The sequence below is a fragment of the Diabrotica virgifera genome, chromosome 7 (assembly GCF_917563875.1).
Source record: "Diabrotica virgifera virgifera chromosome 7, PGI_DIABVI_V3a".
Lineage (NCBI taxonomy): Eukaryota > Metazoa > Arthropoda > Insecta > Coleoptera > Chrysomelidae > Diabrotica > Diabrotica virgifera.
The window spans coordinates 49960869-49982761 of NC_065449.1; the positions used below are offsets into that span (position 1 = coordinate 49960869).

Consider the following 21893-nt stretch of genomic DNA (forward strand, 5'->3'; position numbering starts at 1 on the left):
ACTTTATGATACAGTAAAACAATACTGTAAATTTCTTTAAGACCGGTTTAATAGATTTTGCAAAATAAATTTTGCAATCCAGCTTTCGCAAAAAAAATTCATTTTTTCAAAATGTTACAGGATCGAAAATAAAGCAGATAGCAAGTTAAATTTTTTTTTTGCTTATAGAAGTTTACTGTACCTTTCATTTGCAATTTTCAAAATCAAAAATCGATTAATTATCACGGCGTCAGAAAATTTTTGTAATAAAAAATAATTTTTGGTGCTACGCGCAGGACAGCGGTGTTCGATTCACACAAGTTGATTTCCACCAAAATTTCTTCCAATCTTTATATAATATATTATTTTCTTACTCTATATTTTATTGTATTTTAATATTTTAATTCCACAAAAATCAAACTAATTTTATTATTGTTTGTGAAATATTGTTTAAACAATTGCATATGTTTAAAAATAATAAACTTTTATTATTTAAGTTAAAATATATGAACAAAGAAAGTTTTTGCTAATAAAAGTGTTATTTCAAAAGATAGAGTAGGTGTTTTTATTTTGCAATAAACAAATTTATTTATTTATATCGAAATGTAATAAAAATTAAAATGTATCAATCATTATCAAAGGTCATTGGAATGTCCAATCAGAGCAAACTATCCGCTGTCCTGTGCGTAGCACCAATAATTAACGTTTATTTAAAAAAAATTCCTGACGCCGTGGTGTTAACCGATTTTAATTTTTCAAAATTGCAAATGAAAGGTACAGTACACTTCTATATGCAAAAAAATTTTCAACTTGCTATCTGCTTTATTTTCAGTCCTGTAACATTTTGAAAAAATGAATTTTTTTTACGAAAGCCGGATTGCAAAATTTATTTTGCAAAATCTGTTAAACTGATCTTAATGAAATTTACAGTATTGTTTTACTGTATCATAAAGTTTTTCAGGATGAAATATTAAGGTCCTAAGTGTAGCATAAATGGTTGAAAAACGTAAAATACGAATACTTGTTTTTGTATGTTTTTTTCACAATTATTGATATTTTGCAACAAGGGTGACTATTTTTTAAATTTTTAACCAATTCTGTATTATAGGAAATTTAATTACGCAACTTTTATGTTAGTACCACTTTTCTCGGAAATGAATACTTTTAAAGTTATAATCAAAAAACCAAGAAAAAAATCGAATTTTTCCTTAATTTTTTGACATTTTGATTATTTAAACAATGTTCCGGACCTTTTTGAGAGGGAGGATAACTCAAATATTATTATTTGATTTATTTTCAAGCAATTTCTGCAAAAAAAAACAAATCCCAAGAAATCGATTTTCTGCTTACAGAATTCAGTTTTGCCCTTATTCAAGGTTATACGTGCTTTTTTGATTCTCTCGAGCACTTCTCTTAGGCGGTCATCGTGTTCCTCTTTTGTGTTTCCCCAAACCAGCACATCATCCATATGGACTAGAGTATTTTTTGCTCCTTCAAGGACTCGTGACATTCTTTTCTGGAATTCCTCTGGTGCCGATGTAATGCCGAAAGGTAATTTCTGGAATTTAAATCTTCCAAATGGGGTTAAAAAGGTTGTGTAGTCTCTTGATTCTTCGGCTAAATTAAGTTGCCAGAATCCATGATTTGCATCAAGTTTGCTAAAGTATTTAGCCCCTCTAATCTCTGCAAGTTGTAGCTCTACTACGGGAATTGGGTGAAACTGACGTTTGACACTTTTATTTAATCTTGACAGATCGACACAGATACGGACCCCTTTTCCTCCTTTCTTTATGTTTACTACCATTGGGGCACACCATTCGGTCGCATGATCTAAAGGAACAATGACACCATTTCTCTGCATTTCTTCCTAAGCTTCCTTTACTTGGTCTCTCAATGGAACTGGAACAGTTCTTGGTACAGAAATAGCATATGGTTCAGCATTTTCCTTTATTTCAATTTTGTATTCACCCTCCATATTGCCTAGTCCTTGGAATAATGAGGAGTATTCTGCGACCCAATTTGTCTCAGTGCTTATAGAATAAATTCTTTTTACTAAATATAAGCCTTGGCATGCTTTCCTACTCAACAATGGGACATCAATCTCTTCAGAGATAAATACATTTTCTGTAATTTTCCTATTTTTATATTTTAGTTTTAATTTTACTGTACCTAGTATTTTGAATCTTTCTTGCATTTTTGCACTAAATACTTTATTGGAAGATTCATTTAGAGGTAGTTCATTTATTACATTACTCAGCACTTGGACAGGTACCATTGTTACATCAGCAGCAGTGTCCAGTTTGAATGTGATAGGTTCAAGCATTCTCTCTTTGCAGCTTACTTGTAGTTTTTGTGTCCACACATTCCTGTTATCACTCGCTTTAATTTCATGTACATAAGAGTTTTTGTCACTATCAGGCTCTGAATCTTGCTGAATGGCATGTACATTTTTGTTTTTGGACTTTTTATTTTTATAACACATCTTGCTGTAGTGTCCTTCATTTTTGCATGTACCACATTTAGCATTTTTTGCAGGACAGTTTGCTAATTTATCATGCCAATCATATCCACATCTAGGGCATTTTTTCGTTTTCTCACCTTTACTTGACTGTTGGCAATTTTGGGGCTTCTGTGATTTTTTGTAAGTTGATTGTTCTCTTATAGCAGAAACATTTGATTCATTTAGGTTTTGTTTTTGACGGATCAGCTCTTCATGTTGTCTTAGACAGGTTACAGCTTTTTCGAGAGTAAGTGCAGCATCAAGTTGCAGTTTGTCACTTATGCTTGTATCTCTCCTTCCGATAATCAACACTAATAAAACCATATCATTGTTTAAAGTCCCCCAATCACATGTTTTTGATAGACTATGTAAGTCAGTAATAAATTTCTCTGCAGTATCACTCCCTTGCTTATGATTTAGGAATTTGGCCCTTTCATAGATAATATTTCTACGGGGTAAAAAATAATCTTCAAATTGTTTTAATGTCTCATCATATGTAGTTGGAACTGGTGAAAATGATGAAAATATTTCTTCAGCTCTTACCCCCATATTATAAATTAACACATCAATTTGTTTTCCATCAGATGCTTTATCAAGGCCACACCCTCGTCTAAAACGTTGAAAACGGTTTTTCCATTGTGCCCAATCACTTGGATGGAAATTAAATGATTCGGGAGGTGATAAAGTGAGGTTTATCGACGGTGATTCTTGAACTGGAGCGTTATCAGGCATTTTTTTTCCAATTGATGCTTAACTGTGCTGTTTTCGTACTTTGTATTTTTGTACTAACCAACCTCTAAATTTTTCGAGTTTTCTCATCCGTATTTTTACAAATCAGCTGCCACCATGTTTTATTCGTTCTCTAGATTAACTCTTTATAGAAGTTAAGACTAATTTTAATAGTTTTATTTTAATTAAAATACAAATGTATTGTTACAAACTTATCCGTCATTCAAAACGTAATAATATCTTATAAAAGTCAATAGTCAAAAGGAACTCTTCTTCTTTTTTTTAATCTTGTTTAAGGTAGGTAATACAACACACCCCTTCTCGGGGGTGAAAATTATTTTATTAAAAATATCCCCATAATTCGATATAGGGATTTCAAGCAAAATTTGTTATATCAAGTTGTTAAAATAAATCAAAACTATTTGAGTTATTAAAGATCAAAGATTTTAATTTTTCTTGAAAAAAATCCATGTTTTTAACCTATTTTTTATCAATAACTCAAAAAGTATAAGTTTTTACAAAACAGTTATTATTATCAAAATTGAATCTAATGAAAAATGAAATAAACCCCTTACTACAAAAACCTTGTAATGTTAACTAAAAGTGAGTTATAGGTAATTGAATGTATGTATATTTTTTTTCGGCGCGTAAAAAACTCCTAAGTATTCAAGCTGAAATAACGGGAAACTTATGCATTTTATAACATAAACTTATTAAACATTTGTCAAAGTACTTAAAAATATCTATTAAATCAGCCGCCGAACATGTTGATAACGTTAAAATTTATGCTCCAAAAATTTGTTCAAAATTTATCTTTTAAAAAATTTTCCAAAAAATGTTATTGTTTTTTTTAATAACTCAGTTTGTGTTTAAGATATCAGGTTCGTCTAAACACTGTTTAAAATCTAATTTTAAGTGCTATTTAAGCACGTTCGACCTACTCTTTTAAACCCTTTACTTTTTTTAAAATAAAAGGTTAAATTACCCCGGTTGCATGATTCCCACAGCAAAATTTAAGATTTAAACGTTTCTATCTCGGTTATTTTTTATCCTATAGAAATAGTAAAACAGATAAAATATTTGACACAGAAAAAACTAAAATTTGGTTATATATATAATTTTTTTGCATATATTGAGTATTTTTGGAGTTATTATCAAAAGAACATGAGAATTACAATAATTTTTAAAATTATTATTTTTTTTAAATTATATCTTTTTTTCAAAAATATGCATTCTAAACCGGCCAAAATTATCGAACACATTACTTATGCTAATATAAAGAAGGTCTTGTAAGGATTACTATAAATTTTAATTTTTGTGGAAATGGCGGATGTTTTATTTTTCACTTTTTCCTAAAAAATTCGAAACGGTTCTTTTATTTTCATTATAACTTGCTTAATTTTGACGCAATTACGTTGTTCTGAAGCTCATTTGATAGGTATTCTGAAGTACTTTGGCAAATGTTTAGCAGGAATGTTTTATACATTGCATCGTTTTCCCATTATTTAAGCTTGAATACTTAGATTTGAGTACTCGTCGAAAAAAATACACATTCAATTGCCAATAACTCACTTTGAACAAACATTAGTTTAGTTGTTTATGTAAGAAATGTATTCAGTTTTTCATTATCTTCAATTTCAGTAATAATAAGTTTTTTGTAAAAGCTTATAGTTTTTGATTTATACGTGAAAAACCGATTTAAAACATGCATTTTTTTAAGGAAAAATAAAATCTTTGGTACCTACTTAATAACTCAAAAAGTGTTGATTTATTTTAATAACTTTATATAACAAATTTTGTTTATAATGTGTCCCTCTATCCACTTATGGTATTATTTTTAATAAAATAATTTTCACCCCCGAGAAGGGGTGGCATCCACCATAAGGGTAAAGGCGCAAGTTGGTATCATGTCACCTTTGTTCCTTGAGGTATCCTCTAATAACTCACCAATTTTCATAAAAATCGATGGAGGTTCAACGAAATCGGAGGTGAAAACCTTCAGTGACTGCACTATGTAGTTTCGTTAAGAGATAAAGTGCTTATTATTATAAATAATTGACATTTTATCAATTCATTTAAAATTATGTCATATTTCAATAGATTTCAGAAAAACATTAGATACCTACAAAGAATTTTTCCTAGGTGTATTAATTACATTTTAGGAAAAGTTATCATTTTTGTAAAATTTCGAGCCTTAAATATAAAACCTTAGTTAAATTAATTCAGATAATAGCAAAAATGTGACATTATTAAAACAAGAAATTGGGATTTCCCCATTGATTTTTTTAAGAAATAATTATTTTGCAGGTAGTTACCTAGATTTGGATGTCGACAACCCCAAAAATCATACCTCAAATAGTAAATAAATAGTTCGATTAGGGTAAATTTCCAGTTACAAACAAGTTCTTCTACGACACGTTGCCAGGTCATTTAAAATTAAAATAAAAATTCACTTTATATGATGAACAATGTAATCTTTTTTTTGGAAACGGTTAACTTTAGAAAAAAACGTTATAGGACTTTTTTGTTCTAAATTGTGTATTATATCATGACCATGGGCGGTTAATGGCTAATTTTGGTGTTACTTTATGTTTTGGATGGTGCTGAAAATGAAAATGAGGTTTATTTTGAATTTTATGTGAGGAACATTGTCAAAATCGCAATTTTAACCTAAAAATGAAAAAAAAAAATGAAATCACGTTTTTTATGTTTAACTCGCTACAACTCTTTTCCATTTTAATATTTTTTTCTAAAAGTTTTACCGCATATATTTCTCACCTTTGTGAAGACCATGAAAACTTTTGTAGACTTTCAGTCTTTTTTTCATAAAAGTTGTGCATTTTTTAAAATAAAAGATGCAGATTCGTGAATTGCAAATTTAAATCGCAAAAATTAAGTGACAAAATTTAAAATTTATCTATTTGATCACGTTTATATTAAACTATGGAGTCCAAAAAAGTTTTGTGGGGAATTTTAGATCTATATTTTTTTTATTTTTTGATAAAATTGCGATTTTGACAATGTTTCCCCACCTAAAATTGAAAATAAACCTCATTTTCGTTTTCAGCGCCATCAAAAACATACAGTATGACTAAAATTGCCCATTCACCTCTCCGTGGTCCGTACCTCGAGAAATAAGCGTTTTTTTGGGGGGTGTGCCGCTCGTCTATTAAGGGTCAGTTTGTTGTAATATTTTATATCGATTTTCTCTCACTTTATGTCTCGGATAAGATATTTAGACAGGGTGTTTGGTAAAGAAGGGGCCATAGCTTAACCTCAGATTTCTGTGGTTAAAATAGGTCGATTTAGGCCAACTTATAGGGCAGTCAATGAGGTTATTTGGCTCCGAATTCCATCCTACTACATCGATTTACTTGATATTTTGACAGTAAGTAGGGAATAGCTTCATAAACAAAGTCTACCCTATGGCGACGTGCGCTTTTATCTTGGGGGTGATTTCCACCCCTTATCGGGGGTGAAAATTTTTTTGGTTAAAATAGCCACGGAAGAGGCTAGAAAACCTAATTCTAAGCAAAAACTGTTCTATAATTATTTTTTGAAAACTCAATTTCAAAACTCAAATTCAACCAATAAAACCCGCTAGTTAATGAAATGAAGTGAACTTAATGCACATACATATTATAAGTTATTATTTATGTCTTGATGTACTTAGTTTGGTTGGTGTTTCATTGGAAGTTTTAAAAATTGTATAAAATATTATTCTCTTTATTTTTGTTTATGTACAATTATGTCGTGAAGTTAATAATAAATGAGACAATACAATAATTATGCTTCCCCTCCGCTTCCACTATTTTCCCCCTTAATTCGGAAAATATTGATCGGATAAAAAAATTGTACAATAGAAATTGTAAGAAATTGCATTTCCAACAATTTTATTTCCTACCGTTTTTGTCGAAAAGTTGAAAATGGCGGAGATATTAAGTAATAACGGTTCTCCTTTAAAATCAATATGGCGACTACTGCAATCGCGGAATTCAGTCGCGATTTTAAATTTACGCTACTATGGATCTTCCCTAAAGGATAGAATTATAAAATTTGGGGCAGCTCGGAGACAAGATTCAATTCAATAAGTATGCTCCCCCACCACTTTTTACTATTTTCCCACTTATCTCGGAAAATATCAACCGCATGAAAAAACTTGTTTAAAATAAATTGTAGGAAATCATATTTGGAACAATTTTAATAAAAAATGGCGTAGATATTTAACAAAAACAATTGCCATAAAATCAATCAGGTCTTACGCACGCGCAATTACCGCATAAGTACTAGCTTAAATATTAATTTTAGCAACAAAATGAAGGAGATGAAAATTGTGTAGAATTTAATTCTCTCTATTTTTGTATAAGTACATTTTTGTCGTAAAGCTAATAATAAACGAAATAATTTAATAATTATGAAAAAACCAATACAGAAGTAAAAACTTCGAGATGTATTCTGGTATAAAATCGTTTATTTAAAAACTATAAAATGTCATCGATTGCAGAACGTTTTCGTTCTAAACAGAACATCTTCAGTGCATCCTGCCGAGTATTTTGAAACTAGCACACCGTAAATAGTGTTAACATCATCATATATGGTTTACATAATGTAATATGTTAAAATGTTATGACTACAAGTCGATGTTAATGGATAAAGTGGAACACATGCTAAAAGGGTGCCATGGTTCCCTGCTCGAAGATACTAGGTACTTGCCAATTCAATGGGCACAGACCAACTGAGACCAGTTGGTCTGTGCCCATTGAATTGGCAAGTACCTAGTATCTTCGAGCAGGGAACCATGGCACCCTTTTAGCATGTGTTCCACTTTATCCATTAACATCGACTTGTAGTCATAACATTTTAACATATTACATTATGTAAACCATATATGATGATGTTAACACTATTTACGGTGTGCTAGTTTCAAAATACTCGGCAGGATGCACTGAAGATGTTCTGTTTAGAACGAAAACGTTCTGCAATCGATGACATTTTATAGTTTTTAAATAAACGATTTTATACCAGAATACATCTCGAAGTTTTTACTTCTGTATTGGTTTTTTAAACTATGGTATACAGCCAACTATTGGGATTTTCCCATTGATTTTTTAATAATTATGCTCCAACTGACTCTTTTCCGCCATAACTAGGAAAATATCGACCTCACGAAAAAATTGTAATAGTAGAAATTATAGAAAATAACATTTTCAACAGATTTGGTTGGTATACTTTTTGTTGAAAAGTTGAAAATGGAAGAGATATTGAGGAAAAGTGGTTCTCGTTTAAAATCAAGATGGCGGCTAATGCAACTGCGGAATTCAGTCGAGATTTTAAATTTACACTACTATTAACCTCCTCTAAAGATCAGAAAAATAAAATTTGGGGCAGCTCCTAATACAAGGTTAGGCCTGTTATTCGTCTAAACCGACTGGACTAATGTAAATAAAAATACAAATACCCACATAACGAAACTGCTAATAAAAAAAAATGCAGATAAAAATAAGTTTTAAACACAAAAATTTTTAGAACCAAATTTCTTTGTTTATTTTTGCATGTCAGTGATCTGTTCTGTTATTTAGAAAATATTACGCGAATTGACTTTTAATTATTATTAAATAAATAAAAGACTTACTTGAAATTGTTTATTTATAACACTTACAATTAACACTTATTTAACAACAATATATCTAATTTATTTTACACTTACTAACTTATTTAATTCATTTGCAAATATTTATTTATCTACTTTAAAACTAACACATAATACATTTCAAACCCGCTCACAACGTAACAATATATCGCGTCCAATCTATTAACTAACTTCTAATTCTAAAAATGTCTGTTTATATAGTTACATACAATTTCTACTGATTTCCAGAAACATCAAAAAAGGTAACATTATTCACAAAGCAATTGTTACGTTAAAATCGAAAATACCAGAAAAGGATCGAACATCATAAATCAAATTAGGTAAACACGTTTCTCTCGCCCGCAGACAGTTCGTCGCGACAGCTTCTGTTGTGGACAGAGCCGGCCTGGGACCGTGACAGATCGATGCCACTTTGACTTACATTATTTGTTCCTTTGTTTACAGGAACATTTATTGTCGCCACAAAACCTTTTACAGTTGCATTTGAGAAAACCTTGATCAGAACCTTTGGATGACATATTTGCTGCAGTTTGCAAGGGTATTTTCTTACTACTAATATTTGATTCAAACATAAATTGCGAATCGGTTTGAAGTAATTCATTTCTTGAAAATAATCTATCCAGTGGTCCATTCTCAGTACTAAGTTTGTAAAAACCATCATTATTAATTTCAAAAGCATATCGCACCCTCAGTAATATAAGGGCTTAACTCAAAATTTGTGTTAACTGTGATTTTAGATGATAAGGGCACAAAATGAAATTCTCTACCGGTTAGCGTTGACAGAGGGTGAAAAAGAACATGAATGTTTCGGTAAATATATTTGTGCCTCTCTCTCTCACTCTACCCAATAGGGTGGAACGAAAAAGGTCAAAAAAATAAAAGATAAGAAAAATTCTTGTGGCTATCGTTTAAAAGTTGTCTCAGGTGATGAAAACAATTGGTGCGACAGCATTTCGAAATAAAAACATATCTTGAGGTTCCACATTGGATTTGAAAAATGAAAAAACAAAAAAATTATTTTTGTCGAAAAAATCAATATGGCTCTGATCAAATTTCAATTATCGTATCTTACCAACTAACCCGTTGTCCTAGAGCGACGGAAAACGACGCGACGCGATGTGATGCGTTGCGATGCGATGCGACCAGTAATTCACGCGACGTGTGGCTTATGTAGCGTCGCATCGCGTCGCTTTCCATCACTCAAACCAGGACAAACGTGACGATGTCAATTATTCATTCCTATTCTTAAGTGTGGGGAAGTATACGGTGTTACTAGAAAATTCATATTTTAAATACTTAGCTAAAAAATTTCATAAACGAAAAAGAAAGACAACAAATGTCATATATTTAGAACGAGTAAATTTGGAGAGTTTAGTCATTTATATCCGAAATTAATGAAATAATCCACGTTGGTTTAAAGAGTATTGTGGCTTATTCACTTTCGATTATATCATTGCAGCTGTTAAACTCAGTATTAATAACTGAGCTATCAATAACTATCAATAAGTAATTTTCAAAAACCAAATTCTATTGAGGAGAGGCTGTTACTGACTTTAAGGTATGTTAATGAAAAAACACTGGTACTATATAGTTATTATTAGTTTTTATTTATTTAATAAACTATTGCGTAGCATAATTTGAATTGAAAAAAGCAATGGGGTGTCACACTGTCGTGTCTCGTCGCGAAAAAATCAAGTTCGCAGTTCGTCGCGTCTTGTTGTAGACTGATTAACCCGAAAACGTAGGCCATACACAAATACAACCATTACTTGATATTTTCGCGTCGCGTCGCGTCGTGTCGCGTTGTCGCGTTTGTCGTTCACCTAGGACAACGGGTAAGTGTGACATTCTAAAGTGCTTTCTCTTTATTCGTAATGAACTTAAGTTGACAAATAATAATAAAGATCCATCTATCGCCGACGTCTTGAATGCCGTTGCAACGAAAGTAGAACAAATATGAATAAAAGCTTCTATTCCAACGTTATCGCATAAGTGCAGTCAAAATATGATTAAAAATATTTATACAGAGTGTCAAAATCTTAAGCGATAGGTACACAGAAACTCAGTAAGAATCTGATTCATAAATAGAAAAGATTTGCCAGTTTCGAAACGAGTGTAAACTGTGTGTGTGTGTACTTATGATAAAATCAAGAAAGTACCACAAAATGAGCGAATTTTTCTTTAGGATCAACGATCCTGTTGAAAAGTTACAATTGGACCAGTAGATATTGCAGCATCTGCAGCAATAAGGAAGAAAATGGAAAGAACCATGAAAGCAAAGGCAAGTTCTCAAAAATATAATACTGACGAAATTGTTCTTAAAGCATGCACCGTTGATTCCCCTAATCCTTTCATAAGTAGCAGGTTGTCTGATTCAAATTCTTCTGATGCAGATGATCATGAAGAAGAATTCATTGCTCCTTTGTCCACAGTTACAGTCCAACCATCTACGTCACAAATACTGCGGCACTTCACTTCAATGGCTAGTATGCTTATTTCATTGCAATGAGCTACCTCTATGTCATTTAATTCAACAGCTACAGTTGAGTCCGGGAATCTTTACCCGTACGTCACCAGTTAAAGCATACGAAATAAGTCGATGATAAGTCGGAAATTGAAATTTACTAAACGCAACAGCAAGTGACAGTGGATTTTGTCACAATAGAAAACAACCTAGCAATATTATTAAAAACAACAGACCTTAGTACCGATCAGAAATACTTGTACCAAATCAGTCAAGCAGTTGCTGCGGGAAAATGTCCTAATGATTTGAGCCTTAAAAAACCTGGGAAAATATCACACGCAAGGTGGCTGACAGTTGATAATCGGTTGCTTCGATTGTATGTTGGAACTGAATGTCCCATTCCCAATAAATTATGTTAGTAAATTTAAATTATGCTAGTATCCTAGCTGTTCTGATTGTTCAAAAGATTTATGGCGAATGATCCATTATTCATGATTTCTACCAGTTGACCAAAGAAAAATTGTCGATGCCATTATCCAAAGGAATGCTTATTTTGCCCATCCCGAAAATGTATTACTCGGTATAATGAAAGATGAACGAAAACATATACGGGAGCTAGGACTACGCAGAGTGCCGAAAGCTAGAGAAAGTCAGAAAGAAAAAAAGATCCGGAGATCCAAAATACCAACATTAAATTTTAATGCTGTAGATTATAATGACTTAATTTCTATTTCTGGATTCAAAGTTACAGCTCTTCCTTTGCTAAAACATATTTTCAATGAAGATGTAAGGGATAATATGATTGATTCTGGGAATTACAAAAACATAGAGGTCTTAAACTGCCCATGTCATACAAAATCCGTGGAAAGAACTGTTAAGTTAGTAACTGAAGCATCAGCTGCTGTTTGTGGACCAGAATCAAGGGATGGCTTTATTCGTTCAAGGTTGCAGTCTAGAAATATTATGCCGTTTTTTAACACAAAATCAGTCTACCAATCTTAAAATGTATATTGTATCATAAAACAATTATTTTTTAAAATATTATTTTTTTTGTTATTCCCAAAAATTTAAATTTAATATGGAACCTGAAGATAGGGTCCAATACAAAAAAGATTTCTTACAGTTTTATTATACATCAAAACACAACTTTTTCGAACTAGCCCCATAAAAAATATTGACTTCGAATTTTTCGTTCCACCCTACTACCCAACCACCTCTGGTTTTTACTGCTACAAGGGAGCAATCAGTAACATGTCTTTCTATGATGAAAATCCTGGTTAGTTTATGTTTTAACATTTTGTATTATATAGAACAGTTTTTAGTTGAGCCGTTATATTATGCAAAATTTAATAAATAAACGGGTCTAATTTAAGGGATCAAAGTTAAACAGTTTCTTATTTCTGTTATGTTTTTGTGTACTATATGGGACTGATTTGAAAGTATTTTTTTAATTACATGTAATTAATGGAGTTTATTTATATTAATTTTTTTCTCATTGCTATTTATAGTGCAAGTATCAAATAACAAATCTGCCAAATTTCACATTTATAACTAAAATAATAAGCATGCTATTTGAAAAAACAGCTGTAATTTTGGAAACCAGAATCTTTAAACGCGATTTCCCAAAAATTTACTTTTTTGAATTGTGCCTCTATATTACTGAGGGTGCGACGTATTTCCCTTTGCGAGTATTTATATTGGCCATAAAGCGAAATTCCTCGTGTCTTTCCGACAGCCTTCTTAGGTTCACATTGTGGGTCATTGTAACTTATCCACAACGCGTTCTGTGCACGTCAAAAATACCCGAAACGCGATGTAAGAAATAAACGAAATTCATAACGCGTTGTGGGTATAAATTTCGGTCAATGGCCGAATTCATTATTGAGTACAACATAATTCTGTACTGTTGAGGTTAGTGTTGCCCAAGTGCAAGACCAAGACGAGACTTGAGAGTCTTGGTCTTGGTCTTGCGACAGTACACCTGGTCTTGGTCTTGGTCTTGGTATTGCGCTCCAGGGTATTGCGCTCCAGGTCTTGGTCTTGGTCTTGGTCTTGCAGCAAGGGTCTTGCAAGTCTCGCAGTTGTCCATTAGCCTATTACATATCTTAGAACTAGAACAACGTAACAGAGTAGGTCAATTTTAAGACTTAATATCACAGCCGTAGTAAAGACCAACCAAATTAATAAATATCTAAACAACTGACACCGGGTGGGGTTTGAACCTACGATCTAAGCGATCCGTGTCTATATTCCAACTAACCAAAGTTTATTAGGAACTTACGTATTTTTTCGAGTATTTGCCATTGACAATGTGTGATTTGAAAAGAATTTAATTCAGTGACAGGTGTGCACAATATGAAGGGTCAGAGGGAAAAAGGATGAATGTAAATTTTTGGTCATTTTGACATTGTTGTGCAATCTGTTAGCTTAGAAAGGGTACTATCAACCTGTGAATGGACAAGGGGACATAAATATGATAATCGTCTTAAAATCACGTCACAAGATTGGACGCAAGGGGTGAAAACAATGAATATGTAACTTTATTTCTCATTTTACCGAAAATGCTTGCAGATAGACATTCATCGTTCTTTCCCCTGGCCCTTCATATGTTAACGCCAGTTCTCATTTTGGTACCGAATACCAAACCGAGAATAATACACTTCTCCAAGAAATTAAGGCACCTCCTTAAAAATGGAATGGGTCATTTTTGATATCTCGAATTTCCTAAACCTGTTGTCTGATTTAAGTGATTTTTTAATATATAGCCTATTCGTTAACAATATCGCTGTAATAATATTGTTGCTAGAAGTTAAATTGTCGTTGTATAGGTACCCGATAACTTATCGGTACTAATGAGTGTACCAATCAAACTGTGTTTTTTTCTCAAAGTAAGCGTCATCCTGTGGAATATTAATATATTAATATGTTGGATAACAGTAAAGTTAGGTATTTTAACAACTAGACATGTTTTTTATCAACACAGGGTGTTTTTAAATAAGTATGGTAAATTTTAAGGGGTAATTCTAAACAAACGGGTCATGTTACCCGTATGCGCGCCAATGGTGAATATTAAATTCTTAATTGTATGTCAAAAATGCGTAATAACTACCTCTTAAAACCCACCAAATTTCATTTGCATGTCTCAACCGGTTTTAGAGCAATAAATCGTCAGTTTGTAAGAAAAATTTTAACACCCCCTATTTCGGAAACGAAGCATTTGCGAATATACACTTATAAAGCAAACTGTCAAATTATTTTTCGGGCAGAATTACCCCTTAAAGTTTGCCATACTTATTTAAAAACACCCTGTATTGATGAAAAACATCGCTAGTTAAAAAAGTACCTAACTTTTTATTATCCAACATAAGCGAATGAATCAAAAAAACAAAATGTTAAGAAAATATGAGGCTATAGTTGGGTTTTAATTTCAATATTTTATAAATGCTAAAATATTTCACAGGGTGATGCGAACTTTGAGAAAAAAAATACAGTTTGATTGGTACACCCGGTGTACAATGACAAATTTACCTGTCTAGAAACAATATTATTACAGCGATATTTATACAGAACAAGGCTATATTATTATCAAACATTAAAATCAAATAAATAAAAAATTTAATTATCAACCACTTAAATCGAACAAGTTTAGGAAATTCAAGAGACCAAAAATGACCCGTTTCTTGGAATAGTGTATAGCAACCAAAGAGCATAACAAAAGAACAGTGAGTCGATTGATAAAACAAATGACCAGTTTAATCTAACTACCTACAGAAAAAACTGCTACAAATGTCCTTTTGTTTTCCATGTATTTCACTGTAAATATTTCTTTGTTGAATGCCTCGTAGACTAAAATATTTGGGTATGTATTTGGTTACACGGTATAGAAGGCACGGCATTATCTGTTATAGTCTGTCTCCTATCGTAATCACACTCGGCAGAAAAAATATTCATAATAGTCTTATTATTCAATATATCGATATGATTTTTATGTGTTTAAATTCCTACAAAACTAATTAAGGAAAAAAATTAACTACTTATTGTAGGTATATTTTTTATCAGCATATTACATATTTTTAAAAAGTTTCGATACATTCTAGATCTGGATCCCGCGTATGGAAAAAATTGATTAATAGTAAGCTGAAAATTTGTTAATAGCTTAACGGTGTCTAGTCGGATAAACTTTGATATATGGGAACACTGGAACAGGGGCAGTTTTAATTGTGTGGGGCAGGTTAAAAATTTGGAACGGTCAGACCACGAAAACGGCACATTTATTTTGTCCGACAGAATAGACTTAAACTCTCCGAACAGAGATTAAACTCTCATGCAAAAATCAGACTGCTATTTATCACCTATCATAATTCCTGTCATTTGACATATTTTACATGTTCCACTCATTAAAACGACCATTTGGTGATAAATAGCAGTCTGATTTTTGCATGAGAGTTTAATCTCTGTTCGGAGAGTTTAAGTCTGTTCTGTCGGACAAAATACATGTGCCATTTTCGTGTTCTGACCGTTAAAAATTTTTAACCTGTTCCACAATTAAAACTTTTTCTGTTCCAGTGTTTCCATATATCAAAGTGTGTCCGACTAGACACCCTTAAGCTATTAACAAATTTTCAGCTTGCTATTAATCAACTTTTTTTCATACACGAGATCCAGACCTATTAATTTATGAAAGGAGGGCGGCTATTCTCAAAACCTGGACAATTAATTTCAGAGCGAAGAATGTATGTTTGTTTATGCTTTATGGTATTGTTCGTAAGGCGCATAAGTCCAATTTTACAAATTTTTTTGCTTCTCATAGAGTACCTACCTAAGAATATACCCGAACTAATATACTTCATAAAAGACCCTCAGTTCTAATTGCAAGACGCAAGAGTCTTGCAGGCTTAGTCTTGTTCTTGCTCAAATCTTGCACGGCAAGTCTTGGTCTTGGTCTTGCTCAAATTAGGCGGTCTTGGTCTTGGTCTTGGTCTTGCGAAAACGCAAGAACAAGACCAAGACTGCAAGACCAAGACTGATTTTGGGCAACACTAGTTGAGGTAAACAGTCGTAACTCCAATTTTTGCGAAATGGAGTTAATACCACGCTCTTTTTGTCAGATTTTCATAGCATATTGTGGCAAAAAATCGTACGTCCAGTTGCCTAGATAATGCGTTTAAAAACAATAGCAACTCCATTAGTTAGTTGAGGTAAACAGTAGTATATCCATAGCAACTCCATAGATACGTGCGTATACCATAGTATGCTTTCGTTTGCGGTAGTGGTAAACAATCGTAGCTCCATTTTTATATTAAATGACATTTTGAGGGTGTTAAAACGGGATAATGAAAAACAAGGGTTCTTTTTTTGTTCCAAACATTGTGATTTGGTTTTTGCATTTTTAAATACGGAATATAATATTTTTGTAATCACTTACGGTTTTTTATTTTGCATATTACCTGTTTAAAGACATAGAGGTAAAAAGTCGAAACTCCCAATATTATACATCAGGTAAATAATTTCTTAACAATACTAATACCCAGTAATAGATTTGTATTTACATATTATAATATACCAATAATGTTGAATTCGACATAATGGAAGTAAAAACTTTTTTATAGTTTATTGACTAGTGCAATAACTATAGTTATTGCAAATGTATACATTGTGGGTATACGACTGTTTACCTCAACGGTACAGAATTATAAACCTATTCGACTTTTTTAGGGCAAAGAAGTAATGAAGGATATACATCGCGCTCTTCAGATGACTGCCTTGGCGTTTGATATAATCATTGATGAAGGTGGTGAGCCAGCTAAATTATTTCTAGCAGAAAAACATTCTCTGCAATATCTACTATGCCATATGGAAGCACATCTTCGTGACCGAAATTTAAGACCGCGTGCCGTAGATGCGGATTTCTTAGAAAAAATTATTAAAAACAAACACACGTCAGCCCAAGAAAAGGATATCCGAAACTATATGGTCTATACAAACTACACTGAGACCCTTCACCTACTTGAAGATTTTATTTTTTTGTTCCAAAAGATCGGGTTTGAAGTACAAAAGTTGGAGAATAAGCGACCAGAAGATGAAAACGTTATATTGGCTAAATTGGGAAAAATAGTTCAACCTAAACGAGACAGAATCGATTGAGCCTAACTTATCTTATTAGAACTGTGCAATTAAAAAAGTTACTGCCCTTTGAAGTTACAAAATAAAAATTGATTTTTTCCAATATCGAAAACTATTCAATTTTTTTTTTGACAAATGGACATGTGGCATTCTTATGGCAGGAACATTAAAAAAAATTATAGTGTAATTTTTGCACCCAATAAAAATTTTATGGGGGTTTTGCTCTCCTAAGCCGCCCAAAGTTTTGTGTACGTTCCAATTAAATAATTATTGTGGTACCATTAGTTAAACACAATGTCTTTAAAACTTTTTTGCCTCCTAGTTCTTATTCGATAAGCCAGTGTTTATCGAGATATTTTGAATATTTGTCGAATCCACCACATATTTGTATATGGTTAAGTACGATTATAGAGACCTGTTAATAATCTGAAAATTTATTTATAATTTACATTTTTAGATATATTTTGTAAAATATTAAAAAACAAGCCACATCTCGATAAAAGGTGGCAAATCGAAAAAATACTAAGAGACAAAACACTGTGTTTAACTAATGGTATAACAAATTAATAATAGTTTAACTGCAACGTACACAGACATTTGGGGGTTGTAAAGGAACAAAATTACCATAAAAATGTTATGTAAACATATTAAAAAAGAAGCAGCATATCGATAAAAACTAGATTATCGAAAAAATACTAGAAGGCAGAAAATTTTAAAAACAGTGTGTTTAACTAATGATACCACAATAATAATTAAATTGGAACGTACACAAAAGTTTCGGAGCGGTTTAAGGGAACAAAACCCCATAAAATTTTTATGAGGTGTTAAGATGTTCCTAGCATAACAATGCCACATGTCGATTTTCAATAAAAAATCTCTAATAGTTTTTGATATATTGAAAAAAATCGATATTCATTTTCTAACTTCAAAGGGCTGTAACTTTTTTTATGTGCACATTTGTACTAGGTTAAGTTAGGTTCCATACGATTAGGTTTCCATACATCCTTTCTTCGGATTCTGTCACACGCCTTTTCCAGGTCGATGAAGCATATATGTATCTCTCTATTCTTATTAACTACATTCTCGCTTACTTGTCTTATTGTGAATAATAGGTCTTGCGTGCTTCTGTCCTTTCTGAATACACACTGTCTATATTCATATTCCATAGTTGTTTCTATTTGGGTTTTTATTCTCGTCTCTGTTATTTTTACGAATACCTTCCCAGGGATAGGTACTTGATATGGTGATACCTCGGTAATTATTATAGTCTCCTTTGTACCCCTTTTTGTGTATTGGTAATATAATGGCTTTCTTCCAGTCCTTTGGTCTTTCTGCTCTATTTATGATATCATTCATTAGTTTTTTCATGCTGTCCGTTCCCTCTATCCCCATCAAATTCATCATTTTTGGGGTGATATGATCCTTGCCTCCTGCTTTGCCTAATTTTACTCTTTCTATTACTTTCTCTAATTTCTTTCTTGTTATGGATTCCACGTGTTGTTCTTCATTCATTTCTTGTTTTTCCAATATCTTGTCCATGTCTGCATGTGTTAGCTCTTTGAAACGTTCTCCCTATTTTTCCATGGTGTGTTTTTGTTCTGTTAGTACGTTTCCATTCTTGTATTTTATATGCAGCATCGTGTAGTCTTTGTTTTGGCTGAGTTTTTGGTTTTACCTATAATTTTTTGTCCAAACCTGTCACATGATCTTTCCTTTTCTGGTTTCATCGCAATTTTAACCTCTTTACTTTTTTCTTTATATGATTTGTAATCTTCCGGGTGCTTTGACTTATGTATCTCTTCCATTTGTCTTTTTTGTTCTTTATTTTCTGTCGTATTTTGTCCGTCCACCATTCCGTTCTCCTCATATTAGTATTTGATATTTTTGCCTTCCCGCAAGTTACCTCAGCTGCTTTGATTATGCTGGTTTTTAGATATCCCTATTTTTCTTCTATATTTGTATTTTTTGCCCTACCTTTCAAAATATTATCAAATTTTTCTTGGAATTTCTTCTTGCGTCTTTCCTCTTTTAATTTATAACTTTTTATTTTTTCGTTTACTATCTTTCTCCTCTTGTCTTCTTTTTCCTCTGTTGTTCTCATTCTCATTAATACTAGATGATGGTCACTGCCAATCTCTGAGTTTCTTTTCACTTTCGTGTCTTGTACTCTTTCCATTTGTTGCTGTTTACCAAAAAGTAATCTATGATTGATTTTTCGTTTCTGCTGTATTGTACTCTGGTGTATTTCTGTACTTCTTTGTTACCAAAGAAGTGCACAAATGTGTACTTCTTGAAGTTGAACTAGTTTGTTATCCATACATATTTTTATTATTCTTTCACCATTTCTGTTTAGCATTTCTTCCCCTTCTTTGCCCATGTACTCCTCTATTCCGCTGTTGTTGTTTCCGACTATATCGTTTAGATCTCCGATTATAATTATGTTTTCTTCCCCATTACCAATTTGCATTTGAACCTACTCGAAAAATGTATCTTTCTGTTCCTTTCTTGCATCTTCATTTATTCCGCAGACTGTTATTATTTTCCATATTTCCTCGTCCATCAGTTTTATTTTTACCGATAATATTCTCTGGTTAACATACCTTATAGTCTTCTATAACATGTTTTAGTATATTAGGTGCAATTATTAGCCCGGCACCTTCTTTTGCTCTCTCTTTTGTATCCGCTCCTACCCAAAGTAACCAATATTCTTTGTGTATTTTCTAAAAACCTTTTCCTTTCATCCTCGTTTCCGTTATTACTAGTATTTCTATTTTTTGTCTTATCGTCTCTTCTACCAGTTCTTCCTCTTTTCCATTGACGCTTCTCACATTCCATGTTTCCGTATTTATCTCTCGATTTAAAGTTGTGAATAATAAGCTGTTTTTAAGTTTTGTTACAAAGTTAGTATGTTTGCGATCATTGTTTAAATATAGTTTATAGAAGCTTTATAAATTGTTAAAATTGAAACACATATGTATTTTCTCTGCTTGTTTAATTAATATAATTTCAGCATCGACTTTTGTTTTCATTTAACCCATTTCTTGTTTAAATATAGTCGAACCCGCTTATTAGAATACTGGTTCTAGAAATAACCCGGTTTAAGGAACAGAAATTTGAGGTCCCGAAAAGGTTTTACTAGCCAGTAATGATCGGTAATTAGAATATCCCGGTAATAGGAATACTTTTGCTTGGCACGAACGCCATTCCAATAAGCGGGTTTGACTGCATATCCAATATTTTAAAATATTTTTACAGGTTAAGCAAATTATACTTATGATAAAATCAACAGAGTTGTTATTCAAGATCATTAATATGTCAAATTAAAGCCAACGTTGTTATTCAAGATCAATTAATGTGTCAAATTAAAGCCAACTGTTAGTTGATCAATTTAAACATATTCCACAATGTTGCTAGTGATCTAGAGATAATCGAATGGAATATCTTGGGTCACTAAATACGCAACAAAAGAGAGCCCCGAGAATGATAGATGAAAGAGCTCACGAAATATTCAACAATATCAGGTACCATCCGAGCAGATTATTAAGAGAATTGATTTACTATGACGAAAAGCAAAGAACGGTACATAGACTGTCCAGATAGCAGTCAGATGGATACACCCATATCTATCTATCTATGTAGCTCATGCTATCCATTTTAGGACGTAGGCCTCATCTTCTTGTCTCCATTTGTGTCTGTCCTAGGCTAAGTTCATCTACCTTGGACCGTCTTGCCCCTCCAAGTCATCAACCCATCTCCTCTGTGGTCTTCCTCTACTTCTTTTTTTATTCGTATGGTCTCCAGTGTAGTATATTTCCTTGTTCCACCTATCGTCTCTGTGTCTGATGTTGTGCCCCGCAAATAGAGTTGCACAAGTTTGACTTGAATGTTTGAACTTGACGTGATATTGACTTAATTTCAAGTCAAACTCAAGTCAATCCTTCTGACAAATATTTTAAGTCAAGTCAAACTGGCCAATCGTACAGGTTTGAAAATTCAAACTGTTTGTCAAACCAGTTTGAAAGAGTTTGAAAAATAATTTATTTAGTAGATATACTTTTTTGTCGAGATAGACATGTTAGTTGCCAATTAAGATAAGAAAATTAATAATACACTGAGTGCCACATAAAAGTCAAAATTTTCAATGTGTTTTAATTTAAAACGTTTAAATGTAGATATTTATTTTTTTCGAATCCTGAGAAAACTAATAACTATTTTTGAATTTAAACGCAGAATGAAAGATTGCGTTATTACTGAGGGCCGAAAGTCTCTTAGAATAAATAAAAAGTTTGTTTTGAATGAAATATTTGCAATTAATAACAACACTAAAATTTCCTTTTTATGTTCACCCCTGTAACTCATTAAAATAAACATTATAGAAGTTTTCGGGGATGTTCGTCCCTCAGAAATAATGTAATATTTCATGCTGCGTTTAATTTTTTTTTAATTCT

The 21893-nt window shown here is 32.2% G+C and overlaps 1 protein-coding gene across 2 annotated transcripts in view; it reads left to right on the forward strand.

The window, feature by feature from the left end:
• LOC126888265 (uncharacterized) overlaps positions 1-21893 on the forward strand; it is a 183656-nt gene that overhangs the window by 130219 nt on the left and 31544 nt on the right. The window contains exon 4 of one of the 2 annotated variants that reach the window (XM_050656371.1): positions 17038-20461. The exons of the other annotated variant lie outside the window; for it this stretch is intronic. Within the exon in view, the coding sequence (XP_050512328.1) occupies positions 17038-17466 (429 nt within the window). The 3' untranslated portion in view covers positions 17467-20461. Of the gene's footprint in view, positions 1-17037; positions 20462-21893 lie in introns of those variants that run through there. 2 annotated transcript variants of the gene reach the window in all.